This window comes from Colletotrichum orchidophilum (genome assembly GCF_001831195.1).
Source record: "Colletotrichum orchidophilum strain IMI 309357 chromosome Unknown Scaffold_111.1, whole genome shotgun sequence".
In the NCBI taxonomy this organism is placed as follows: domain Eukaryota; kingdom Fungi; phylum Ascomycota; class Sordariomycetes; order Glomerellales; family Glomerellaceae; genus Colletotrichum; species Colletotrichum orchidophilum.
The window spans coordinates 110,377-136,371 of record NW_019173067.1 but is presented as its reverse complement, the minus strand read 5'-3'; the positions used below and the strand labels follow the sequence as shown (position 1 = coordinate 136,371).

At 49.7% G+C, this 25,995-nt stretch overlaps 12 protein-coding genes across 12 annotated transcripts; 8 read left to right on the top strand and 4 right to left on the bottom strand.

Moving 5' to 3' along the window:
• Window positions 1–1,335: 1,335 nt before the first annotated feature.
• On the top strand, window positions 1,336–2,835 carry CORC01_10879 (uncharacterized protein; the record flags this gene model as incomplete). Its single annotated transcript, XM_022622506.1, has 1 exon — window positions 1,336–2,835. One exon carries the CDS (start codon window positions 1,336–1,338, stop codon window positions 2,833–2,835), a length of 1,500 nt encoding a protein of 499 aa, XP_022471022.1.
• Window positions 2,836–3,250: 415 nt separating this feature from the next.
• On the top strand, window positions 3,251–4,552 carry CORC01_10878 (beta-lactamase; the record flags this gene model as incomplete). The annotated part of the gene is made up of 3 exons (XM_022622505.1): window positions 3,251–3,335; window positions 3,401–4,350; window positions 4,406–4,552. The coding sequence occupies 3 exons, from the start codon at window positions 3,251–3,253 to the stop codon at window positions 4,550–4,552; spliced, it is 1,182 nt and encodes a 393-aa protein (XP_022471021.1).
• A 1,680-nt stretch (window positions 4,553–6,232) lies between these two features.
• Window positions 6,233–7,898, top strand: CORC01_10877 (TAM domain methyltransferase; the record flags this gene model as incomplete). The annotated part of the gene is made up of 9 exons (XM_022622504.1): window positions 6,233–6,331; window positions 6,411–6,449; window positions 6,575–6,665; window positions 6,723–6,745; window positions 6,814–6,955; window positions 7,014–7,074; window positions 7,133–7,279; window positions 7,339–7,758; window positions 7,832–7,898. 9 exons carry the CDS (start codon window positions 6,233–6,235, stop codon window positions 7,896–7,898), a joined length of 1,089 nt encoding a protein of 362 aa, XP_022471020.1.
• A 303-nt stretch (window positions 7,899–8,201) lies between these two features.
• Window positions 8,202–10,201, bottom strand: CORC01_10876 (pantothenate transporter liz1; the record flags this gene model as incomplete). Its single annotated transcript, XM_022622503.1, has 9 exons — window positions 8,202–8,268; window positions 8,330–8,450; window positions 8,505–8,604; window positions 8,657–8,957; window positions 9,024–9,148; window positions 9,203–9,529; window positions 9,583–9,800; window positions 9,855–9,907; window positions 9,981–10,201. The coding sequence occupies 9 exons, from the start codon at window positions 10,199–10,201 to the stop codon at window positions 8,202–8,204; spliced, it is 1,533 nt and encodes a 510-aa protein (XP_022471019.1).
• Window positions 10,202–11,304: 1,103 nt separating this feature from the next.
• Window positions 11,305–12,720, top strand: CORC01_10875 (uncharacterized protein; the record flags this gene model as incomplete). The annotated part of the gene is made up of 1 exon (XM_022622502.1): window positions 11,305–12,720. One exon carries the CDS (start codon window positions 11,305–11,307, stop codon window positions 12,718–12,720), a length of 1,416 nt encoding a protein of 471 aa, XP_022471018.1.
• A 303-nt stretch (window positions 12,721–13,023) lies between these two features.
• CORC01_10874 (serine/threonine protein kinase) lies at window positions 13,024–15,114 on the top strand (the record flags this gene model as incomplete). The annotated part of the gene is made up of 1 exon (XM_022622501.1): window positions 13,024–15,114. The coding sequence occupies one exon, from the start codon at window positions 13,024–13,026 to the stop codon at window positions 15,112–15,114; it is 2,091 nt and encodes a 696-aa protein (XP_022471017.1).
• Window positions 15,115–15,497: 383 nt separating this feature from the next.
• On the top strand, window positions 15,498–15,957 carry CORC01_10873 (uncharacterized protein; the record flags this gene model as incomplete). The annotated part of the gene is made up of 2 exons (XM_022622500.1): window positions 15,498–15,721; window positions 15,789–15,957. The coding sequence occupies 2 exons, from the start codon at window positions 15,498–15,500 to the stop codon at window positions 15,955–15,957; spliced, it is 393 nt and encodes a 130-aa protein (XP_022471016.1).
• A 550-nt stretch (window positions 15,958–16,507) lies between these two features.
• Window positions 16,508–17,371, top strand: CORC01_10872 (uncharacterized protein; the record flags this gene model as incomplete). Its single annotated transcript, XM_022622499.1, has 1 exon — window positions 16,508–17,371. One exon carries the CDS (start codon window positions 16,508–16,510, stop codon window positions 17,369–17,371), a length of 864 nt encoding a protein of 287 aa, XP_022471015.1.
• Window positions 17,372–18,272: 901 nt separating this feature from the next.
• On the bottom strand, window positions 18,273–18,997 carry CORC01_10871 (uncharacterized protein; the record flags this gene model as incomplete). Its single annotated transcript, XM_022622498.1, has 4 exons — window positions 18,273–18,726; window positions 18,781–18,795; window positions 18,846–18,919; window positions 18,977–18,997. 4 exons carry the CDS (start codon window positions 18,995–18,997, stop codon window positions 18,273–18,275), a joined length of 564 nt encoding a protein of 187 aa, XP_022471014.1.
• Window positions 18,998–20,323: 1,326 nt separating this feature from the next.
• Window positions 20,324–20,515, bottom strand: CORC01_10870 (uncharacterized protein; the record flags this gene model as incomplete). Its single annotated transcript, XM_022622497.1, has 1 exon — window positions 20,324–20,515. One exon carries the CDS (start codon window positions 20,513–20,515, stop codon window positions 20,324–20,326), a length of 192 nt encoding a protein of 63 aa, XP_022471013.1.
• Window positions 20,516–21,826: 1,311 nt separating this feature from the next.
• On the top strand, window positions 21,827–22,843 carry CORC01_10869 (oxidoreductase NAD-binding domain-containing protein; the record flags this gene model as incomplete). The annotated part of the gene is made up of 3 exons (XM_022622496.1): window positions 21,827–22,088; window positions 22,147–22,224; window positions 22,296–22,843. 3 exons carry the CDS (start codon window positions 21,827–21,829, stop codon window positions 22,841–22,843), a joined length of 888 nt encoding a protein of 295 aa, XP_022471012.1.
• Window positions 22,844–23,660: 817 nt separating this feature from the next.
• Window positions 23,661–24,833, bottom strand: CORC01_10868 (uncharacterized protein; the record flags this gene model as incomplete). The annotated part of the gene is made up of 3 exons (XM_022622495.1): window positions 23,661–23,674; window positions 23,732–23,890; window positions 23,954–24,833. 3 exons carry the CDS (start codon window positions 24,831–24,833, stop codon window positions 23,661–23,663), a joined length of 1,053 nt encoding a protein of 350 aa, XP_022471011.1.
• Between the last annotated feature and the right edge of the window lie 1,162 nt (window positions 24,834–25,995).

The following is a 25,995-nucleotide window of genomic DNA, read 5'->3' as shown; positions in this document are numbered from 1 at the left end:
ATAATAATATTCTACGTTAATAAGGTTTATAAATTAAATAATAAATAAATTTTCGTTATTAACCTCCGGATCTTTATTTTGATTATATTTTTCTTTTTAATAAAAATCCTATTTAACTCTTTTTTTATACTTCCGTATAATAATAAAAATTCATTAATAATATTATAATTTAATTAATAAAAAAGGGCCCGGAAATAAAGATTTTAAAAAGTTATAAATAAGCTATTATTATTAATAATATATTTAATTATTAACTCCTCGATTCTCATTATTTAGCCTTTTATAATAATATTAAAAATAAATTTCCGTCTCTTTAATATAAAATTATATTTTAAAAATTTTAATAAATATAATAATTCGTTAAAACTTAAATTTATTATTTAGTATTTTAATTTTAAATAAGCCGTCGTTAAGTTTATAATTATTATTTTAAAATAAATAATAATATTTATTTTATTATAACGACGATAAAATTAAAAGACTTTACTTTAATTATTTTTATTATAAATTTTTTAAATAAAGACCTTTTTTAAACGAATTTATAATTTCTTTAGCCTTACGTTTTTTTATAATATTAAATCGTTGTTTATAAAAGTCTTCTTTTTTTAAATTATTTTTAAAAAAACGAGGAGGTTATTATAAATATTAAGGTCGGTCGATAATATAAAATTAGCGTCTATTAAAACTTATAATTATAAAATAATTTAAAACGGTTACGGTACGCTAAAGATTATACGACTTATTATTAATTAATTAATTACGATATAATAAATTAATTAATATATAATTTAATTAATTTTAATAATAATTATAATAATCGTAAAAAGTTAAAAATAGTAATATATAACTTCGTTAGTTTTATCAATATTAAAAAAAAAGGTATTAATTAATTAAAAAGGTTTTTTTAAATCCTATATATTAAAAAGTATTAAATCTAACGTTATATATTACTTAGGCTTTTTTTTTTAATAATAATTATTAATAATATTTTATATAATTAAATAATATAATACTTTATTTATAACCGTAAATAAAAAGTCGTAAGTTCGAATTTTATTATAAGAGTTTATATTACTTATAATAAACTTAACGGTTTATTTAAATAATATATATTTTTAATTAACCCGGCCTCGGATTTTCTTTTTTCCGGGCGATCTTTATTTAATTAAATAAGTTAAATATAGGGCCTCACGATATTTGATTATTTAATTTGCTAAAATCCTTATATTTGATTGTTTATTTGACTTATTTGTTTGATTGATTTGAATGGGTAGGTGCGCTGGTCATGGTCTTCCAAGGCCACTCAGAATCGGCACCTACGCGGAGATCTTCAACATGATTATGCACCTAAGCCCCGTCAGCTCCTTCAAGGTGCTTCGAGATCGCAGGCAGGGAGCATTTGAGGAACCGCAGAAAATTGACGTTACCGACAGTGTGGACAATGAGGCGGCTGGAGAATTCAAATTGCTGATGCCGAATCTTCTCGACTTACTTTGTCTGACAAGAAACAGTCTTGCAACGGATGCGAGAGACAAGATCTACGGTCTTTTAGCACTCACTGACGACCCTGTCGCTCAGTCCATCGTTCCTGACTACTCCCTTGATAATACGCCATCGAAGGTCTTCACCGAGGTTGCGACAGACATGGTTGAGGCTGGATACGCTGTTGACTTGCTGCACCATGCCGGTATCGATCAAAGCATCCCAAACCTTCCTTCCTGGGTGCCCGACTGGACGATGCAGTCGCGTTCGACTCTATCGGCCCAGCTATACAACTGCATGCCGGATACAGCTCCTACTGTATCAATCTTGGCCTCAGAAGGAGCCCCGAAATTAAGTATCCGAGGAGCGATCCTGGCCCGGGTCAATTTCGTGGGTCCTTCGTGGAGATACTACACCCATGATCAATCCGCTCCCCCGTTCAACAGTTTTGAGAATGCACCAGACATCGAGATTCCACCATTCAATGACGAAAATTCTAGAAACTTCATCCTCAGTTTCGCTAGCCAAGCAATTCAGGACGACCTTCAAGATCGATACACCGACGAGGGCCTTGAAGACGCACTCGTGAGGACCCTGGCGATGGACCGATCTTGGCAGGGCGAAAGAATCGGGAAGAGGGAGAGACCAGAAGAGAAAGGAAGCGAACTCTCTCCTTTCGCTCCTGCTATGGGGCATGGCGATGAATCTTCAACCTCAACGTCGAAAGAGTTCTTCGCGGGGGTGGACGCATTCCAGCGCTTCTATGCCCGAGGGCCGGACTCGGAGGAGGATGAGCGCGCACCGGGTATACGCGTGCATCAGACGGCCATATTCAAATGGCTTCTCGATTTTGATGCCGAAGTCGAGGCAGACCTCCAGAAACGCATGGTACCCTTCGCGGTTCCCTTTCAAGAGGCTCAATGTGGTCGACGATTTGCCAAAATCGGTACAAGAGGGCCTAAAAGTGCAGAGGACATTGAGCAAGATGCCGTGAAGATGAGAGAGAACCCAGCAAGGAAGTCTTACGAAACAAAGCCTCTGGAGTATCATAGTATAGGCACGATTCCGTGGAATGCCCAGGTTGAGGATTATGTGGTCCTGCTCGAGGGATTCAGGACACCCTTCATCTTGAGAAAAGGGCTAGATCATGCTGAGGCGGGCGAGAGAGAGATATTCCACATCATTGGCGATTGCTATGTTCATGGCGTCATGGATGGCGAGCTCTTGAGGCCGATCGGCAGAGTCGAGGAAAGGCTGAAGGCTGACCAAGTCGGAGTCAACGACCAGGGAGGAGAGTATGCTGTAAGAGGCCCTGAAGGCTACCTGTCCTTCCAAGATTTTGTCATTGCATAGAAACTCATTTGGTGTCATTCGAATGAGCTTACTAAATGATTGTTGAGTTCATGCAACAAGGGATCTGGAGAAACCTTGGTTTGGCTGCACTCGACTGTGGGACGATAAATTGCCTTGCTCACGAGTTTGGAAACTGAAATTTGTTGCTTTCTTCTTCTCCTGAAATTAACACCCTCCTGCTGCGGGTCCTGCTCACGATCGATCGTTGTTACCTCGGGATGTTGTCATGGACCTGCGGGGGATCGGCATTAACCTCGGATGACTAATGAAAAGTTGTCTTGCAAGTCCCCAAGTCCCATCCAATTGTTTCAGCCCGTTTAAGGTTTCAATTCTCCTTGTGGCTCGCCGAAGCTCTTATTCGTGTACACTTTGTGAGTTGTTGACAGGTACTGTTGTTTATTTTCGTCTCTCGACCATGGGCTCTTTCGAAGAGCTTATCGACACCGCCGTGCGGAATCGTGATATCCCTGGAATCATGCTTCACGCTCAAGACAAGTCTGGTGAGCCAATCTTTCCGACAGGGAGAATGACCTCACCTTTCATGATTGCTGAAGAATCAAAACAGGCGATTTTCAATACTCACATGTGTACGGGGATGACTTGAAAGGCGCAAAGCCTCTGTCAAGTGACAACATTCTCACTCTTGCCTCGGTCACGAAGCTCTTCACCACAATCGCTGCATTGCAGCTTGTGGAGCGCGGCATCCTGACCCTCGACGGTGATGTAGCAAAACACATACCGACACTGGCGCAGAAGCCCGTTCTCACCGGCTTCACCGAATCCGGGAAGCCCATCGAAGTCCAGCGCAAGAAGCCCATCACCTTGCGCCACCTGCTCACCCACAGCGCCGGAAACAGCTACGACTTTCTCAGCGACGCGACGCGGGAGTGGCAGTCTTTCCACGGGATCAAACCCGTGCGCGGGTCCACCGTCGAGGAGCGCTTCGGGTACCCGTTGAACTACGAGCCCGGAGAGGATTGGGCTTACAGTTCGAGCTCGGATTGGACAGGGAAGCTGATTGAGAATGTGTCGGGAAAGTCGCTTGAGCAGTACATGCGGGAAAACATCTGGGACCCCATGGGCGCGGCGAGTTTCACGTTCGACGTTGAGTCTGCGAGACCCAAGTTGTGGGGCATGAACACCCGTGCTAAGGATACGGGGAAGATCATCCTTCATCGCGGACGAGAGTTGAATCAGGGAGTAACGGAGTGTCTTGGTGGACAAGGATCGTACGGCTCGGCTCCAGATGTCTTGCGGGTGTTGCGTTCGTTGCTGGTCGATGATGGCAAGCTGCTGAGCCCAACAATGACTGCAGAGATGTTCAAGCCTCAGCTCTCGTTGCAGGCTAAAAGGGGTCTGTTGAGTGCATTGGAAGAGCCGGAGTGGGCGGTTGGTCATTTCCCAGTCACGGGTGAGTACGACTGGGGTCTTGGAGGGCTGCTTGTGGACGGAGACAGTCACCCGTACCGCCGTAACGGAACCTTGATGTGGAGTGGCGCGTCAAACGTTTTCTGGGTAAGCACATTCCCTCGCACCTGGCCTGTGTAGGCAAACGTCTGATTCTATGCAGTGGATTGACCGGCAAACTGGACTGTGTGGTTTCTTTGCCACACAGATGCTCCCCGCGGCGGAAGAAGGGGTTCGGCCGTTCATCAAGGCCTTTGAGGACGAAATGTACTCGAAGATGAAGAGTTCCAAGACTCGCGCGGTGCTTTGAGGGGTAATTAGACACAGACACAGAGCTTGAAGTTGATTAGAGTAGAGGTGGTTGAGAACTCTTGTGTTTGGGCAGATGTGGTGTTGTCATGTGTACGAGTTGGGAGAATAGCGGCGGACCCATCTCACAGCAGAGTGCGCAACTTCTCGTTTTGCCCACGAGCCTCCATAGCTAGTTCATCTCGAGGGTTCAAGCACATGCGACCACACCCACTGGAGAACTCGGGATCCCGTCCGCTCTCCCATCGATAAATCAGTGAGGGCCAGAGTAGTAGTCGGGTCGGTGACGACCGGCGAATGCCTGGTGTTGCATGTAGTTTTTTGCGTAAAATAACTAATCATCATCGGTTTGCTCGAGGACTCGGTCGGCTACTTTCGTAGCCTGCAAAGCGGTCGTTCCATGGGCGGCTTGATGGCGGTTCTGAGGTCGACAGCTAGCGATTAATATGTTTTCTTGAGCGGCCAAATGACTGCCTATTCGGATATTGGTGATGATGGACAACTATCTCGTCTGCGAGAAATGGGAGCCCGGTTGAAACCATGTCAAGATCCTCTTAGACAAGACTTTCACAGAGGCTCGCCGCACGGCCCGGCCACTCTGTAGTGACCATGGAACAACTAAGTGAAAACGCAGGCGGTTTCTTGCTATGCCTCTGTGTCTCTGCGCCTACTCGATCCCTGTTTAGGGCGAATTGCTCCGCATTGCAAATCATGCCTTTGTCTACGGTTGACATTGCATCTGTCTTGTCGTTCCGAGAATACGAGACGTATTATTCTAGCGCTAAAAGTCAAGTCGGCTGGCCCCCGACACACCGACTGTTGAAAAGTGCCTGTGCTGTGAACCTAAAAAAGGTTGGAGGCCGGAAAAGAGCTCAATTCATTGGCTGAAAATTCAAGAATCAAGGGTCGTTGAGCTAGTCCCCCGTACGCCCTCGTCATTACTCCTCAAGCTCTAGCGGTGGGGTTGCAGATGACTGCAAAATTGATCTCTTGACCTGCACGAACTTTCGGTGACCCAATGTAACCTGATTTACATGTAGGTAGACAAGGGGACGCAACAGTTTGTAACGTTGCTGATGCTCCCGTCTTATCATGCCTCGTTTTCTCTATTAGCGACGATCACCGTCAAAGAGTTTCAACGAATGATGCACGCAACTCTATGGGGAATGAGGGCTCGAGTGGTATGAACGTACCCGGTTCATGGAAACACTCCACGGCGACACGCCCGGGGACCTGGTCTGCTCTCGGCCCGTCGCCTCCTCCCAGAGGTCCATCGCGAGGAGAAATGCCCAATGCCTGTGAGCCCCATAAGAATCGGCACGTGTCAAGCCCCTTGGCGATTTATCACTAGCTGGTGGGTTTTAGCCGTCTTCAAGTCTGGTTGGTAGGATCGCTGAAGATTCTCCACTGCCCGAGGTTTCTTTAGGACAGGTAGGTCGGTCGAGATCTTCAAGCTGCCAACATTTGATCCATGCACATTGATGCACTGCCTTGTATCCGCGGTGTGGCGGTTTGAAAGGGACTGGGGGTTGCCTGCGGGCCCTGTTCCTTGGAAGTTGGGGTTGAGTTTCGGTGGATGAATACCGAGACGGGCCAGACCTCAGACGATCTAATTTGTAACCCCACGGCTTCAACATCAAACCCCTCACCGACGTTTCCTGATGTATTGAGAGCATTCATCATGGCGACTTCAGGAGATGAGATGCCCTCGCCTCCGACGGCTGAAGCCGTGGCTTCGGCACATGCAGAACAAGGCGTGAACCCGGCAACGGGCATCATTGTACGATTTGGTCTAGCCAGCGAGCTTGAACATGGGAGGAATGCGTCCTCTTTTGCTAACTAATAATGTGGTGAATCAGGATCCAGACGAAGGCGAAGTTGATTCCGCTATCAACGTCGTACGTGGGCCACTACCTTTTATGACTGTCGAGAAAGCCCTATGTTCAATCTCAACAGAATTACTTTGGGGGCTTATAAAGACATACCTAAAGTACGTACTCAAGCTGAACATATCTGCCGCTAGTCAATCCGCGATTCCCTCACTTCGATTCGCTCGTCCCTTCTCAATTTCGAAGATGAGCATGGGCGCCTATATCACTCTCACTCTCGGGGCAGTAAGTACCTCAACCGCATTCTCAAAGGTTACCATATCGATTCTAAAACCTGTGCAGAATATTACTTTCCCCACGACAATGTTGGTTGAGATTGCGATAATGCAGTTTGAACTTTTCTAAGAAAGCTCACACACCATAATTATCACAGGTCGAACAAGAGCGTTTGGATCTACAGCATGAACTCTTCATGAGGACGCTCAGAGGACGCCTTTGCACCTGTCCAAAGTCTTACGGCGCCAACCGAGTCCTCGATCTCGGAACAGGTACAGGAATTTGGGCGCTGGAATACGGTCAGTGCCTTACTTAAGCTAGAAATCACTGGCCCAAACTCACGGTAGACTCTCATAGCGGAGGAGCATCCAGAGTCTGAAGTGATCGGGGTGGACATAAGCCCGGTGCAACCTGATTTGTGAGTCAAGCTTCATGAGGCTACTGTCAACTCACCATCATGGTCAAAAGTTCTAAAGATCGCTCAGCATGCCTCCCAACTGCTCTTTTGAGATTGATGATCTCGAGAAACCATGGACATGGTCAAAAAGCTTCGACTTCATCTTCTCTAGAACTCTGAGCGGCAGTATCCTAGACCCAGCCAACCTGGTCGACAGCATTTACAAGTAAGTGATTCTGCAGTCTCTTGAGCCTGGTGACGACATACGAACGGTCAACTATCTAGTCAATTGGAGCCTGGCGGCTGGTTCGAAGCCCAAGACGTCTGCATGGAAGCTCGCAGCGACGACAACACACTACCCGAGAACAGCTACCTGGCGCAATGGGCGGATGAGGTGGTTGACGCCATGGAAAAAATCGGTCGGACGCTCAAGCTTCCCTTTAAGTGGAAGCAGCTGCTCATCGACCGCGGCTTCGAAGACGTCAGGGAGACTATTTACAAATGGCCGACCAACACCTGGCCGCGAGACAGGACGATGAAGGACATTGGCGGGTGGGGGCTGGCGAACCTTGACACCTTTCTCGAGACGGCGGCTCTCGGCACTTTGACCAACATCAAGGGGTGGTCGAGGGAGGAGGTCATCGTTTTGTGCTCAGAAGCGAGGAAAGAGATGCGGGATCCGAGGATTCATGTTTGGTGGCCTGTGTAAGTTTTCATAGGGACTCTGCAAGACCGTGTCGGTCTTCTTTGAGCGCTGTTACTAATTTTGATCTGTTAGATATGTCGTTTCTGGTCGCAAGCCAGGCTCGTCTGTCCAGTTGCCTGCTGCGTCATCTACAGCATAAGTTCCCAGAGATCGTCAATGGAGGCAGGTTTCTAAGCATCATTATTCGTTCAAGGGTCGCCCAAAGGTATTGGTGGAGAGTCTGTCGGTATGGAATGCCGCATTGAATGCCGCATGAGGGCCAATTCTTGCAGTATCAACCCAATTATTGTTGCGGATTTCTTCTTTGCACTGTTCTCTTTCCATAGAGATCGCTATAAGCAATGACTTCAAGCAGGACAAATCCGCAGTCTTCTGTGTTTACATGTAGTGTGGACCTGGCGGCAACTGCACAGAAGCTTTCCAGTTCTGAGATGAGCCAACGCTACTGTTCATCTGATCTCTCTGAGCCACCTTCAGTGCCTTGGTTCTCCTGATGGGCGCGCTTCTGACTGTTGATGTTCTTTAGCTTACTTGACTTTCTAGAGTGTCGTTGGATCGAGGCAAACTTACTCTCTTCGTCTATACATGTACCACATGAGCGTGACGCTAATGATTGCAAGACCTCCGAAAAGAATGAGGATTTGATAACCGTACTTGTACTTCGGCGCATCGTAGGTAGGGAATAAAACCACTGCAAATTGTGTTAGTCTGAAAACCAGGGTGGTGGACTTCGGCCTGAACCCACGTGGTACCCAAAGGACCCAAGCATAAGAAACCACATTGGCAGTGGCCACGAGTAGTTGTCTGAGACTAGGATCACCAGCATTCAGCCTATTGGCCCAGCTCTGCAATTCTCGTCAGAAACTGTCATTCAGTTATTCGCTTCGAGATACTCACGATGAGGACAGGAGTCGCGGCCGATCCGGCGTAGGAGAGATAATACGCAAACATCAATGCGCCCTTGGGAATGTACCACACGGAAAGCAGGATGTTGGACAGGATCATCAGAGCTTGAACAATGACAATCATTAGGTAGTTCTGTCCTGTGTGGTCGGCGATGATGCCCCAGATGACTGTAGCCACAATGTTCAGAGCGCTGCCGCCGGTTGGATAAATATTTGCATCGACGACGCTGTAGCCAGCGGCCTTTAACCAGAGATTGAAATAGCTGGTTGCCGTGTGACAAGCCGCGACCATGCTGTTACGCTTGTGTGAGTGATGTTGCCGAAAGTCACTGTTGTTTCGTCCATAGAGTTTGACTCACGTGTATGGCACAACGAAAACCCAGATCTCCCAGCCGAGGTAGATCCGCTTGGCTTCCTTCCATGTTAACTTCTGCTGGGCCTTTTGACCAAAATTCTCAATCCTGTCGATACCATATTTGACGTGCTGTGTGAGGTGAGTCAGCCATATTCGTACAGACAAGTGCATTTGAGCATTTACCTCGGCTGACCAGTAGAATGCCTTGGTGTTGTGAGGCAGGTCAGGCAACCCGAAGAAGCCCCAGATAGCAATTGGAAACGAGATGATTGCGTCCATGATAAACAACCATCTCCAGCCTGCAATGCCATGACGGCCGTTCATGCTTGTATACAAACCTGCTTGCAAGTATCCGCTAAACATACTTGCAATCGACTCAACCTGGAGGAGGATCGCCAAGCGCTTGGTGAGTTCCTTTGGACCGTACCAGCCACCCAGCATGGCGATATATCCAGGGAAAGCACAGGCCTCGAAGAGACCGATAAAGAACCGCAGTGCGTACATCTTGGACTAGATGTTAGTGACGGAAGGCAAGGGAGGTTCCACGAGTGCTCTCAACTAACCGTTTTGATATTCTTGGCGAATCCCATACCGATGACCAACAGCGACCAGATGAGTTCGCATGAGGGGATGAGAACTGAAGGCCGAATATAGCTGAGCTGTGACATCTGCGCTGGAATACTGCCGACCATGATACCCAGACTAAACCAAGTGTTCAGCCAGTTGCGCTCGTTTCCGTAGAGGCCGAGGTCGGTCTGCATGCCGCTAATGAAGGCATTGCCTGGAAGCCTTGGTCAACAAAGTACTTCCGCACAATGTTTTCAAAAGAGCTTACTATAATTTGTTTGATCGAGATACTTGATGAAGTATCCGAAGCAAACCGTTGGGCTAGACGCAAGCAAGAACTTGTCAGCCCGCAGAACGCACAATCAGGTAGGGCACACAGTCACAAGCGACTTACAAGAAGAAAGTATCAAGTCTCTGGACGTATTTCCTATACTCTGGATCTCCCTCGACAGAGTCCCACACGAGACCTACAGCCTTGCGCCACCAGGAGGGCTTCCCCTCGGCCTCGGAAGCGGCCTCTGTGACAGTAACCGGGACGGCGTCTTTGGGGTTCTTGTCTACATCAGACGCGGTATCTGAGGCTGCCACAGGGGCAATGGCTTTGGTATCCGACATAGTGACCAGTGATTGGTGCCCAGAAGAAACGTTTTCTGCACGATGGTCCCAGCAATCCGGTTTGCCGCTGCTATTCGGTCGGTCTCAGATTGCTATATACTTTGGGTTTGTGACGAGAAACGATTTTTTCCGAATTCTCTAACCGCATTGGATTTAATCATGGACTCATTCAACATGGGCTAGATAACTACGTCGATGTGATTTGCTATTGACAGATGATGCCATTGCAGCCCCTGTGAGCTAACTCGTCTCCCTGAATCCTTTGGCCCCAATTTTACTGTTCCAAACTTTACATGAACAACGACTGTATGCACCCGCAGAAGCGAACGCCCTTGTCCGGAATCTCTTTGGTAAGTGAATAACAACATTTCAAGGCCGTTGCGCCGCTGTCGGATGTCACAGCGGCTTGATTTGAGACGGAATGTCGTGCGGCTGCCCCACAATGTCGTTATCTCACTCCGCTCTGTCGCCTTGCTTGATTTCCGGCATCCTTGCCGGTACCGACAGCTTACCCGGAAATAATCAAGGCATTGCTCGTATCCATTTTACCAAAACCATGAGTCCGGACTCCGGCGAGGTGTAAAGAGCACCGTAACTCTTACCCTGTAGTCTGGCCAGTCCATGCTGCATTTCTGGGCGAAAGACTCCCCAGCAAAACGGTGTTCATCGCATTGCTTTAGCTATGAGAGATGTGACTGTGTGTTTAGAAAAGTACCATACCATGCTGAGAGTTTTCAGTCGAAAAAGCTTCTCTAGAAACTTTAACCTATGGAAGAGACATGAGCCCGTCATATGCTGTCCCTCGACGGCTCAGGATCCATGTCCGGCAGCATGTATGATTGAGTTGACCGTACGGATACAGCACATGTCTCCACAACTTTCCCGACATGCCACATTTTGCCGCCTCCGTGATCGCAAAGACAAGTGGGATGCTTGGTGACGCCAGTTCCGGCGTTTTGTCCCTACCCGGCAATACGAATTTTGTCACTTCGAGGATAAGATACTCCGACCGGCCCCAGCCTCATGAACTGATACCACATGCAACTACGCCAAATTCCCCGATAAGAGCAGGTTCCATCACTCAACTCCGCCCTCATTACAGCATGACGCCAGAAGTCCTTCGATTGTCTCTCGAGAATGTCGACTTTCGACTTCCGACACAAGTCACAGACGACAATAGCGTAACAGCGCTAAAGAGTCTGGTCTTTGAGCCCCTCCTCCGGTGGCAGCCACACGGCCGTGTTGAGCCCGGACTTTTTGACCGATGGGAGCATTCCCCCGATGCCCGAGTTTGGCATTTCCACATCCGAGACGACGCCTACTTCCATGATGATGAGCCTTGCCAGGCTAAGCATATAGTCAGCTACATCAATGGTCTGCTAGACTCAAGAGACTACTTTGGAATGCGCTGGAGTTATAGTCGCTATTTCGCCCAAACAAAGTTCTATGCCGTGGACGATCGGACCGTCAAAGTCGTAAATGCGGAGCCATTTGCGGACATTGAGGGTGTGTTTTGCGAGTTTTGGCCTTCCCGTATCGACGCAAATGGAAAACCGGTGCTTGGAACAGGCCCCTTTCGAGTAGTCGAGTTCGAGCGGGATGAGGGCAATGGGCGAGCTATTCTGCAGCGGCTGAATCCGACGCGACACGGTTCACCTCATACCATTATAGCGACGATGCAGCCAAATGCAGCCGAAAGACTTCGGCTTCTACGCACTGGAGAGGTCGACGCCGCTTTGAACCTCGAGCGGGTTGACGATCTCGACCTGCTGGACTTTGGCTCTACGCTTCAATGGGGTAGAGTGACGAGCACCTTGTCGGCCATTTACTATCTTAACTGTACGGGGGGCATATTTACTTCGCCGGGCGCACGTCTCGCTGTGAATCTTGCCCTCGATAACGAAGCTTTGGTGGAGAAAGTATACCATGGATTCGCGAAGCCATCGGCTACCATCGTCAGCCCCTTTCATCTTGGGTTTCCAGAGTCAAAGTTACAGCCAATCCCGTACGACCCCGCCAGGGCCAGAGAACTGCTCAAAGATTTTGACAAGAGCACGCCTCTGGTTTTGAGGACGCCGGTGTATATGCCGGAACACGCCGAGAAAATTTCAAAATTCGTGGCATCATCCTTGAAAGCCGTTGGATTTGACGTCGAAATCAGGGTCGAGACTAATCGACCAGAGTACGCCCGCCAAATCGGACTCAGAAAGGAGATTGGCAGCCTTGCTCTCTTCGACTCTACGCCCAACAGCACATTTCGAGTGCTGGATGACAAGATTTCTAGTTCATCCCACGCAACGTGGTGGCTTGGTTATCATGATGATGAGGTGCAGAGGCTGTTTCATGAGGCAAGGGGCAAGATTGACTACAATGATAGAGCTGCAGCATATGCTGAGACTCTTCAAAGACTGCAAGAGAATCCCCCTTGGTTGTATATTGGCCATCCAGACGTTGTGTGGGCAACGAGGCATGACGTTGCGCTTAGGATCGGGTATTCAGGAGTGCTCACACTTGAGTAATGAGTCTCAGGAGATGTAGCACAAGGTCAACTTATTGACGGTAAATCAATAGTTTCAAAAATCCCTCATATTTTGCGGTGACGTATGACGATTATTTGGCTGGGGGTAGCTTTTCTAAACTCTTGTATCCGTAATCTCTTAATCCCAAGAGTTCAACTCTTTTGACGACCATCGCCCAAGTCATGCCGCTCCGCTATAGTCCCGAAGGTCCGGATCCACAACTACCGCACCTCGGTATATAAAGCCGGCCGATCACGCAACATATCCTAGCCCAACATTGGCCAGAATCCTTCCACATTGAAAATGAGCACCTCCGCATTCATCGAAAGCCTACGAACGGCGGTTCAGAGGTTTGACGCCGAGCCCCTCCTGGCTTTACCAGACGGAACAATCGTCAATCTAGCCAATGGCTACATTCCGCTGCTCGCCCGATACACCTTTGAAGACAAAGCCGCCAAGGGTCTTCGGAAGCGCAGAGCCGGAGACAAGCTGGAAAACCCGATCCACTTCTCTGCCTTGGAGCTGGTTCGCGACACTCGTGTCTTGCTCTTGACGGGACCGAGTGGAAGTGGCAAGACGACCTTTGCTAAGCATCTTTGCTCCCGCTTAGCTTCCAAGGGCTTCAACGATTCTCGACCGCTGGTGCGAAACGACTTGGGCGATATTAGAGAAGAGTGCTGGGATTCCCGTCCGCTGTTCCCATGCTACTTTGCACTAGATGGCATCGAGGATCTCAAGACATTGGCTGATTCCACGCTTTCACAACTCCTTGGCGCCTGCGATCCTCAAAATGAGGATCTTCTGATCGTCTTGGACGATGTACAGAATGCGGGAGACGAAGCGACTACTCTTCTATCAAAGATTCTACTTCTGCTCCGAGGGCGACCCAACATCAGACTGCTCTTGCTCGGCGACACAGATATCCTAGGCCATTGGAGGTTTCCCGCAGAGGTCGTCCGACATGATCTCCTACCATTGTTGAAGTCTCAACGACGGCAGGCAGTCTGTGCTCATTTGGACTTGGAACCGTCAACTCTCGTCACAATTGGCACCGGTACCGCCGCATCGACTCCAGCTTTGTTCGCCCTTGCGGTGCAAGCCTACCATGTTGGAAATTCCGCCGAGGAGCTGCTTGATACGTGGCTTTCATCTACCCATCCAGAGCCAGGTGTCGCACAGCTAATGGCAGAAAGAGCATACAAGCTAGTTACCCACGACACCTCACCTGGGAGTCTGACTGCGGTACCATCGACCACGACGCAAGACAACCCGGCGCTAGGAAGCCCTGTGGTTCAACGGCTGCTCGCTGCAAAGCACCTAGCTGGTCTTGAATCGCAGGTTGCTGTCGACCTGTTTCATCGCCAACGTCAAGTCTCCCATTACATTCTTAGGAGCTGCTTGTTGCGTCTGATCTCTCTTCAAAAATCGACTGCACTGATTGATGGGCTCCTCAAAGGTACCCCAGCTGACGCTCAGCGTGCTGCTTTACTCGTGGCTGGTCTCATCCCGGTATCTGCCGAGGTCGAGAGGAAGGTGAGGAGTCTGGTTCTGGAAATCGTCGAGAACGGAAACTTGTCGGCTGGCGAGCGCAAGAAGGCCGGTCGCATACTGTCAACGTATGGCGACCCACGAGATCTGGCTGGACTCGCAGATGTTCCCGCCGGAATCTTTGTGATGGGATCCGAAAGTCATCCCAATTCGCAGCCTTTGGCAAAGGTTTCACTCAAAACGTTTCGCATCGGTCTCTATCCCGTCATTAACAAAGACTACCATGCCTTTGTTCAGGAAACCGGCCGCAATTGGGCAAGCCCCGATGGCGCGGACCTGGAGAGGTCCAATGCGCCCGCCACTGATCTTACGTGGCATGACGCGAGAGCTTATTGCCAGTGGCTTACAAGACGATGGCGAGAGGAGAACAAGATCAGTTCACGGGAGCACGTGAGACTTCCAACGGAGCCAGAATGGGAGCGCGCAGCGAGAGGTGATCAACAAGAGTCGGATACTGAAGGGTTGGTTTTCCCTTGGGGTACGCATTGGCAGGAAGATGCTGCCAACAGCGATGAAACTGGATTCAATACGACCTGTGCAGTTGGCCTATTTCCCAAGGGCCGTTCGCCGTATGGGTGCTACGACATGGCGGGACATGTTTGGGAATGGTGCTCGACTCTCTGGGGCGAGGATATGGCGACGCCGGCTTTCCAGTATCCATGGCGTGATGATGGACGAGAGTCCCCAGACGACCCGGATCATATTCGAAGGGTGCTGCGAGGCGGGTGCTTCTCGAGTCCAAAGTTGAAGGCGAATTGTACGTATCGGGGCAGCCTTGAGCCATCGGGATTCTGGAGGGGAAACGGATTTCGCGTTGTTGTTGCTCCGGTAGACTCATGGACTTGAGTGCACTCGACAGTGTGAATTATCAGAGGCGTTCCCGTTCTGGTCATCATCGGCTTGGTCGATTCGTGCTGAGGACCGGCAAAACACCATGGCATTTGCCGGTCTTCGGCGGGCCCCACTTTCAAACATTCCGGCACGAAGGCTCGGCCGGTGTCGGAGACCACCGGCGGACCCGACCTGGAGCACAATAGCGGGTGAATATCGCGTCATTTCACTGCGGCCCAGGAGCTCGGTTCGCGTAAATCTTGGTTCAAATATCCGTTTGGATCTCGGTCTTGTTGGTCACTGCAATTTTCCTTCTCCAACGCTACTTGTTAGTCCCAAGCAATTAGAAGCATTCCTTACGAGGCTCGATCATCGGTTATCGGCCACCTTCCGCAACCATGCCGATCATTTCCGGCTTCACTCTGCCAGAGGCTGCGAGCGCCCTGGCGCTGCCGACGGATTCTACAGTGCCCTTTTTCGTCACATTCACCACCTCAGACCACCCTGATACGGGAGAGTCATGGTGTCCCGACGTCCGAGCTGCCCTTCCTCACATCAAAGCCGCCTTCTCGGCCGGTGGTGCCCCAGACATGGCCTTCGTTGAAGTAGGACAGAGGCCTGAGTGAGTAGCCGAGTGCCCAGATTCTTCTCGGTTCGCTGGAGTGAGCACTCGCTAAGTAGCGCATCAGGTGGAGAGTCCCTACAAATGTGTTTCGGACCAAGTGGAACGTCAACAATGTCCCGACAATTGTTCGGTATGAGCGTTCAGATGGCGAAGTCAGAGAGACGGGCAGGTTAGTAGAGGGCGAGATCTTGGATAAGAAACGGCTGCTGGGATTGATCAGCGACAATGCGTGAAACATCGATTTCGGCGCGCCAGGATGAGGTACATGTACACTTGTCCCGTGAGAGCTAAGCTTTCAGGCGTGATGTAAGCGCCATGGCAAAGCTGTGTGTCAGTGTCCGTCTGTGTCGAGGGATCCGTCGCCATGTTTGCTTTTCACTCTTCTCACCCACGGCGACATCATCATCGTCGTCACCCGCATTGTTTTGTTGCCTTTCGTCTCAGGCAGCAGTGAACAATTTGCCGTTTTAGCCGCCATTACGAGCCTGAAATAGGAGCCACTACCGCTCGCCAATGGTTTTCGGTACTAGTCTCTTCAGCCAATCTCGGCTACATTGGCTCCTGTTCGTTGGTGCTGATGATCAGGGGCAAAAATGAATCCTTCCAAAAATTCTCAGCAATCGCCTAAAAAGTTGTGTTTTGATGCGCGTTGCTCTCCTCTGAAAGGTTTTTTTTATCAGCCTCACGCCTTGCTCATTTCCTTGCTATCAACTTCTGGTCCATCAGCTCTTCTTTTTCAGTCACTCGCTACATCTTCACGATCACTCTCCTTCCACTTGAAAGATGATCTCGTCCACTTTCATAGGCCCCCTGGCTGTTTTGCTAGCAGGCGTGTCGAGGGTCTCGGCGTTTGATAGCATCAGCATCCCGACCACTGTCAAGGCCGACACCGATGTCGAAGTCACCATCCAAAATGACATCGCGTCCGGGAGCAAATCGTTTGACGCAGGGTTCACAAACTACAATCTCTACCTTGCAACCACCCCGCCGGGATGGGGCACCGGCCCCGTGTGCGTCCTGGTCAACGGGACAAAGATCGACGTCACCTCCGTAACGGTCAAGATCCCCGCTGACGCGATCCCTGACGGCTCCGATTACAAGATCACGGCCATGGAGTTGAACTCGGATCCGAACAAGGACGGGCCCTCGGGCTTCGAATACAGCAACGACTTCACCTTTTCGGGCGGCACTGGAGTATGGAGCAAGACGGAGCTCGCGGGTTCCTCGCTGGGCGACCAGGATCACATTCCCTGCACGGCGTACGCTTGCGCGCGCAAGTGCAACGACGAATATTTTGACGAGAGGAACACGACGAGCCAGGATCCCAACGTCTACAAGAACACGTACGAGTGCGTCGCCGCATGTCCCGGCACGACATTCCCGTCCTGGGATTCAGTCATCAATGACAACGGGGGTGGGCAAGGCTCGAGCTCCAGTGCGGGTTCCTCGGCAACCGTGGCGGCAACTGGATCCGCCGCATCAGCGACAGCCTCGACGTCCCAGACAGCAGGCTCGTCCTCATCCTCACCGACGGCATCGCAGAGCGGCGGTTCGCCGTCCCAGAAGCCTAATAGCGCCGTGTCAGTGAGTGCCAAGGCGTCTGGACTTGTCATTATGGGCTTGGTAATTGCCCATAGCTTTCTCTAGTTATGGACTCGGGTTGAGCGGGCCCGTCTTCGGGGAGTTCCTTGTTGTCATCTACGAATGCTAAAACCAATTGCGAGTAACCAATTGAGCCAATAATCTTGCCTACTACCCTTCTTCGGTGTTTCACCTGGATGAGGAAAAGTTTTCCACTCAAGTTCACGACGAATCCCCAAGTCCCCCTACCTTGGTACCGACATTCCTCGCCCGTGAAAAGGTTGTGGAACACTGAGAGACGCGATGCCGAATTTCACGTCAATGGACCGCCCTAAAACGGAATCAGGAGTTATCTCACCGAGCTTTCATGCACATGTCGTCCTAGCGACACTTTCCAAGGTCCCGAGCCCTGAAAGGTGACAGCTAAAGCCCAGTCTGGTATCCGTGCTTCACTGAGAAACCACGAGCAAAAGGTTTTACCTTGTAATTGAGCCAGGCTATGATGTACGATCGTCTTGCTACCCGCCTTGTATGATCATGGCTTATGAAACACAGCCAGAAGCTATTGAGCTTATTATTAGAGAATACGAGAAAGTCATCCACAACCTTTGACTCCGCCGAGGGCCTTCAACTCGTGAAAATAGGTTCCAAATCTAGTAATTGAGAGGCTTCACATCAGGCTATTTGTTGACTCCTTTGCCACAGGTCTATGGTATTCAAGCTCTGAACGAACCCATTAGCAGCGGGGCCGGGCTACTTGTTGAATCGCTCGCGGCGGAGTAGCTAATTCCAAACTCTCGTTTGATTCGTAAACTGTAGATAAGCCCAAACGCTTTTCCACTCTCGGTTTGTCTGATCACTCAGATACCCGGTCCACGAAGAGGTCACACTAGGCTCTTCGTAGAGAGATTTGATGCATGACTACCTCTGTTTTACCAGTGGGTAGCGAACGGAATTTCGGAACGCTTCATCGGCTTTCTTGCGATTTGGCACCATGATCCTCGCCTTCAAACCCCCCTTGCCTGACATAGTTCTCCACCAGCGCGGCCTCCGTGCGACTGCGAATCTCATCCAAGGCCGGTTGGGCAGTCAGCCAACTTGCCACAAGCATACTCTTCATCTGCCAAGTCGAACTGAATCGTCTGACATTGTACCAATCAAGGCTATGACGTCCAAGCTCCGGTTTCCAGGGGAAGTTGGCGATCAGGTGGAGACGCAAGATGGAGGGGTATGTGTCTAGCTGCAGCAGAGATTCCTTCACGGCGACAGTGTACCATCTGGTACTTCCCAACACGAAGCCAAAGGAAGAACCGACAATGAAGGGCAGTGCAGCGGTGCCCCAGATGCTACTGCCTACTATGGCGGCCGAGAGCCCGAGGACAGCGGCCGTTGACGTGCCTGCTAGCATGCTCCGGAGCATCCTGGAATTTGGTTAACAATCACCACCTTTGAGACCAGGAATTTCCAATGCATACAGCAGACCCGGACCACTTGTCTCTAAATGTTAGCTGAGCTTTTGAGCTGGAGTGACGCTACAAACTTGACATTGCCCCATCCGCCCAAGATCCTAAGCAAGTTGAAGTGAGGTTGCGTATTTGCGCCAAACTCATTGACCTTGGAGTGTATTTAGTACAGTATATTTGAGCAACAAGGTAGCAACGATACACCTACCGCATACTCTTGCACCGACATCTTTACGTGGGGCTGGTAGGCTTCTGCCAAATCATCGAGACATATAGTTACAGCCAATGCAGGAGAATGTTGACTGGAAAACATCTCTGTTTGATCCTGGATCGCACTGCATTGGGCCCCAGTCTTTTTAATAAGCGATGTGATGGGCATTTTCATTGGTCAGGACGGCAGAATATCGGCTCTCTAGGCGACTCTAGGCCAGCCCCGTGCGCCGATTGATCCACTCTGCCGTGTTGTTGCTCCGCCATTGGAGGCCAGGTTAGTCATCTTCACTAGGGGAAAGGTTGTTGCCATCTTGGTCATTTCGCGGATGATTACTGCTCATTCGCACATAAGGTAGCAGAAGTCTTGAGGCTATTGATTCATGTTTTGTTACAGATGCGCAAAACGAGACGCCTTGAAAAAATTCGAATTGCCACCGGGTCGCGACGTCGAGGACTCGATCATGTCATTTCATCCCTCATATTGGGAGTCGAGAGATGAGACAATTTTCCCACGGCTACATGACTTGGAATGCTCAAAACTTAGACTGGAAATACGACTCCCCAAGCAAGTCATCTCTTGAGGGAGGTCTTCTTGCTGGTTGTGTGATGGAAATAAGCAGGACCTAGAAAATGCAAGTTCTTATCAATCCGATGGGAAAATCACGCGCAGATTTGTTAGCATGATGATATCCCTGCCAAGTCATACGGACTGGATTTTGAATCATATCAGGGCTAACTCGTATTCTTCGTCGTGTGAGGACACCGATTGCCTCCCAAAGATAGACAAGATTCAAAACGAGAGGACTGCTGTACCGGGCCGCACAATGTATGAGAAATCCGTTATTAAATGCCAGTGGAGCATCAGGAACTTCAACATCGTGGTTCATGGGGTCATGGGAATATATCAGGTCCAAAAACCAACAAGTCAGATAAGCCTAGAGTCCAATCTGGACCTTTTGAGCGAGATATCTGTTGGTGAGACCGCTTCGATTACGTCGATTTTCCGTCAGCAGCAGTAGCGATGGATACAAGTACAGCACGCAAGAATTGCAAGGAATGAAGTATGACGTGGTATCTGATTTTCTGCGTCAAGCTGCTTCCAAGCCGGACCACAGGTGTTTCTATCAAGCTAGGCAGCCACCGGAGTCGCTGCGTTAAGAAGTCCATCTGGCTCACTTTCGCTCGTTGCCAGCCGTACTTTCACCTTGCGGAGGAGCTTTGGCCACATTAACCTCCATCATGGCACCTTACGTTGGAGTCTATTCTCGGGCCGCTCCGTCTTCGGCTGCTACCTGAGCTACTAGTTCCCGGGTGTGCTTCGCTCAAGCTTCTCTCTGAGGACCTAGCTCGCCGGGCCTGGCTGCATTAAGGCCGCTGTACAGCTATCATAAGGACGTCCCTGCGGCCATACTTTTTTGAGGATTTTGACACTGAAGCACTGATGCATGGGGTCGTTGCGGGCAAAGTGACAATAAGACTTCTTCCTGGACGCCGAATGTTCACATGGGAAGAAAAGTTCTTCGTAGTCACACATGTTGAAGTGCCGGTGAGTAGATGAGCGGAAGATCAGGAGGCTAGACGACATGGTGAGTATTCCTTCGTGCTGCTTACTTTCTGTTGCCTGAAGATGTGTAAACCCTCTGTTGATGTATCTTGTAGAGTTTTCGGAGGCTTGTCTATAGACATGTTTGATATTTGTGTTGACACACAGTGGAAGATCCCAAGCACCCAGAGAGTCCTAATTTTATATACGAGAAATGAGGCTGTGGGAACCTACGTCTCGCGTATCACAACGTTTAGTTCAAAGAGTATAATCAATCTTGTTCATTTCACCAAGATCTACGTGTGGCGCTAATGGGTTCCAGCGGTGTTGTACTCTGGTACTACGGTGATGCTGAGCACGTCTCCAAATTACCTGAGGGTGTCAGTCGCCTCGCTTTGTTTGTCCGGACGGCGGCTATTTGGTGGGCTCTGAGGTTGGCCTCTACCTTAGGCGTGGTACAGCGAAACACTTTGACGCTGAAAAACACCGGTAGTTAGGTATAACAGGGGTCACAAGCAGCGTGCGTTATCGATATTTTATGCCTCTGCCTCATGGCGTTGACCAAAGAATACCGTACTTAAGTGGGACAGGAAATCTAGCGACGAGTCTGTAACCTGTGATCAACGCCACAGTTACCCCAAAAGAGCACGCTGATCGCCAAAGACAATACATGGACTGTGCTCCGTCACCGCAGTCCGTCTCGCCAAAGTTTGTAGGGCGCCGTCCCAACAAAGAGGCGGAAGCGGCGAACTGCGTTGGAAACATGAAGCATTGTGAGCCAAATCCTATGGAGATTCCGTTTCAAAAGCTTGCTGATATCAGCTGGCTGTCCGCAAGGTAAGATCTATTGCACTGTGACCCGTAACGTTGGCTTGCGTGTGCACTCTGGGAGCATAGAATAAGAAATCTGTCCGCTCAAACATATAAAATGGTGTAATGTCTACCATAGCCGCGATAGATGAGGCGCGATAGGCTATAGAACAACGTTCTTTGACTAGAATACGAGAGCCCAGGTCATTCCGCTCCCGTCGGCTGATTTGGCAAATGGAGGCGCAGGCTGACATCGTCCGATCGGTAACGGACTTTTTGGGGATGACCGAAACCGTACCGGCTGTAAGATTCCACCGCCATCGGTTCATTCTTCAGCCCGCCTTGGTCCCGAGATCTCCGAACCATTTTAATCACTGTCGCCCTGCAGCACTCCGCAGCGTAGCTGGCAGTGTTTGTTGACATTTGTTTATTTTGCATCGGTGCAGCGTGCCTACCTACGTCCACACATACTATATTCACCGTCAATTGAAGATGGCATCAGTAGCATTGCGCCGCGTCCGACCAGCGACCATCGCGGCTACCGTCGCAGCCGGAGGCATCGGTCTAGCAGCTTACTCGAGGCTGTTCGTGAACAGCGCGTCTGCCGAGTCGACAGCGCCGCCAAAGGTTTTTGGGGCAGGCCCCGCGTTTGTGTCACTGTCGCTGGAGAGCTCGGAGGACGTCAACCACAACACCAAGCGATTGCGTTTCAAGCTACCCCAGAGAGAGGCAGTCAGCGGTCTTTCGTTAACATGTCAGTGTTCGCAATGGCCCGAAATACAAGAAAAAGCAGCACTAATGTTCAAGAACAGCCGCTGTCTTGACCATGTCATGGCCGGAGGGCAGGTGGCTACCCGTCGCGAGACCTTACACGCCCGTGCAACCCCTCGGTATGTATGACAAGAAAGACAAACTCACAAAGTCCTTGGACCCCCGGGCGCGCAATGCTAACGGAAGAAAGATGATGCCGGCTACCTCGAGCTCATGGTGAAGAAGTACCCGGACGGCAAGCAGAGCACGCATATCCACTCCCTGACGCCGGGCCAGAAGCTCCTCTTTGCCCTCGCCATCAAGGGCCATCAGTGGAAGCCCAACAGCTACCGGCACGTCACCCTCATCGCCGGCGGCGCGGGCATCACGCCCCTCTACCAGCTCGCGCAGGGCATCCTCCGTAATCCGGACGACAAGACGGCCATCACGCTCGTCTTTGGTGTCAACTCGGACCAGGACGTGCTGCTCAAGGAGGAGTTTGAGCAATTTGAGAGGGACTTTCCCGGGCGGTTTAGAGCCGTGTACACGGTGAGCAACCCCGCGGCCAACTCCTCGTATCGGAAGGGATACGTGACGAAGCAATTGTTGGAGGAGGTCGGGGCGGTGCCCAAGAACGAGGATACCAAGGTCTTCGTGTGCGGTCCACCGGCGATGGAGGCGGCTCTTGTGGGGAAGAGGAGCGCGCCGGGGATCTTGCAACAGCTGGGGTATCGGAAAGACCAGATACACCAGTTTTAGAGAAGTCTTTGTTTTGAAACATAAATTTGAAGATTCTACTTGAAAAAAAGAACTCGTGCCTGCTTGTTCATAGGCCATGGCGGTTGCAAGAGAGGTCCAATTCTGGCTGTCAATGAGTTAAGGCGACTCGGTTGTTCTCCAAACCTCAAATCCCTACCATCAAATTGATGATGCTACATGAGCGCCAACCGGACTCCAAAAATCAACAATCTTAAATGACCCGCCTTGCTAGCTCAATCGGTAGAGCGTGAGACTCTTAATCTCAAGGTTGCGGGTTCGACCCCCGCGTGAGGCTCAATTCCTCACCGCGATTGGCACAGCCACTCTTCGGGTTCTATTTTTGCCTTTTTGAACGTCATGTTGGTGCGAGGAGGTGAAATCGAGTAGTCAACGTTTCCTTTTCCCAATAGGGGATCTGCGAAAAGAAAGGTAGAAAGAAGTGGAGATAGCGTTAGTTATTACCCATTCCGAGCATGGACGATGTTTGTTCACCCAAGGTAGGCGAACAGACCAAGTACCTAGCTCTCTCCCCAATCTTATGATGGGGTCTCTGTGAATTCTGATTGAGAACTAGACCTAATTTGAGAGGTTCACATGCTACTCATCGTTTATCCCGCGTACGAGTGAGCCGGTCTGGGTCGAAGCTCATCTTTGGGTTGAGTGTCCTACACAATACTAAAGATGTAATTGTGTAAATGGCCGAAATTCACTGAAGTCTCCCCAAAAACAATGGCTAGTTTCAAGGCATGTTATTTTCCTAAACGGCCAAACTTGGCTCAATTTGACGGGCCTCAAAGCTGGTCAGAAACCTCGGAGTTCAGAAAGATACAACTATTACCTATTAGCTAGAGACCACCGTACTTAAGCAAATGGTGACACTTTACTCACGCGATAGCTTCGTGGTGGTGTCGAGGACAGAATCAAGTACTCTCGTGCAGTAGTCACTGTGAAGGTCTTGAATGACTTTGGAGAATTGCAGAGTCTCCGGATGTGTATCACGATGATAGGTCTTGAACGAACCGAGGTCATGCGCACAAATCTCCTGCTCTAGCTCAATGTACTGTTAGTATTACTTACAGGCGATGATCACTTGGAAGCAATTTCTCATACCGGAGAAGAGGGCGTTAAACCCGTCAACGATGACAACATCATTTACTGGTCGCCTTCGCAATGAGAGAAATGCCGCCGTCATTGGAAGTGCCCATTCCTCTCCGAAACATCCTTGAGCAATAGTGCTGGCGAAGCGGAAGTCGGCCTTGTCCGCCGGCGTGGAAGAAGCAAAGCACTGGGTGCGAAGCCTGCACACCCTGTTTGCAAGTTCCGGTTTTTCGTTCGGCAGGCCTAGTTCGGGGCATAGCCTGAAAAGGCCGTGCTCAATGATGCTTTTGAGAGATGCAGAAGTAGATGCACCTGTAATCGACAGCCTTCCTTGACATAAATACTCGCCAAAGTTGTAGCGTTCGCGTAATTGTCGAAAGTTGGATAGGTTGTATGGATGTGTTGCATCTTTCCCAGTAAATGCGTTAAGAAGTGCCTGATCTGAGATGAACGAACCCTCAGGTAGATTTCTCGTATCCACGACATAGATCCATATATCGGACGCTTCGTCGAGCCGCCCACCTTGGAGCTTGATACTGCGATACAGGGCGTATTGTAAGGCGAAGAGCAAAGAGCTGGTCCAAGACATGAGGTTGTCGAAGTTTCTCGCCCACCAACGAAGGTGGCAGTTGAGCATCTCCGCTGCTTCTTCTGCGGGCATCGAAAAGATGTCTCGACCAGCTCTGGCGTGCCCACCCAGAGCAGCTTTGGAGACGACTTCCTTTAGAGATGTTTGACCTGATGTGCTCGGTGCGTGGACCCTGAACAGGTATCGCGGAATCTTGCTCAAAGCTGAGGATTCCGGAGAGCATCGGCCGGGTGAAAAGGGCAGACAGCTATCCGTGGTGGCACTGTGGCAGTGAATGGTAAGAGACGTGATTCTGTCAGCCATCTTGAAGGCAGAAGAGTGTTCCTTTTTAGTTTGAGATGGTCAAGCACGTCTGCTTTGGCGAGACTGGCTCTCGCAACTTCCTATGTTATCTTCGTGAAAACTAATGTCGTTGTGTTACCAGGCGAGAGTTACAAGGTGTGGCCGAGATTCAAGAATACCATCAGAGACTTGGGGCCCAAAAATCGCAAAACGTAAGGAATGACCGGTTGGGTTTTTGGGCTTTATTTGTGAATTGTGGCCATTGATCAGAGTGATGGGGTGTAGGAAAGAGATGAATTCTATTTATGATTTCATCAAGGCTCAAATTGCCCCGCTCTCTGATTCTCCAAGTTGACGGCCTCCTGCATTTCGGACAAGGCGTGCATATACACGATAACGGATCCAGCAGACGCGATAGGTCGCCATTCCCACAAGCAACCAACGAACTTTCTCAGGCAGCAAAGCGCGCAGTAATTGGCTCTTCTTAACCTGTTGCCGTTGGTCGGCATGTGTTTTGATAGAGGCATGCATGTCTCTCACTAGCTGGTGGCTTGGACGCGGCCAAAAAGTTGTGGCTGGGTCCAGAAACTGCTGGTGTATCCGTACCTAAGCACGTGCTCAGGTACCTTAAGTAGAGACGTGTGGGGACTGATAAGATAAGGTTAACTGTAGCCGGGAGAGCGCCCGCCTCTGTGGTACAGTCGGAGATCTCATGTCGGCAGCTGTAAAGAGCGATCTGCGGGTACCTTTATCACACTTCGGTTTTACTCTTGTAAACAATCTTTGTAAACACAATAATTATGGTCCGATTTAGTCGTGGTCTTATTTAACGTGCCTGAGTAGGAGTTGAGAATCGGCGAGTAACGTAAGTCACTCCTAAGTCGTCGATAATTAGAATTCACCCTCTGTTTATGTCGGATTGGAAGCCCAATTCGACCTCGAGTCAGCGCCAGCGCAGGGGCCATCTAAGGGTCTCTATATCAGCGTTTGACCGGCGATCTAACCTACGGTTAGAACCTCTCTTTTCCACTTCACGCAGAGATTAATATAAAAGTAATTAACCTTTTATTACTACGGTTCGATCAAATAAATCACCTTATAATTACATAAACTAATACTAATTAGTAGTTTAACTATTATCGTAAATTAATAAGGCTATTATAAAATAAAAAAAGCAACCTTT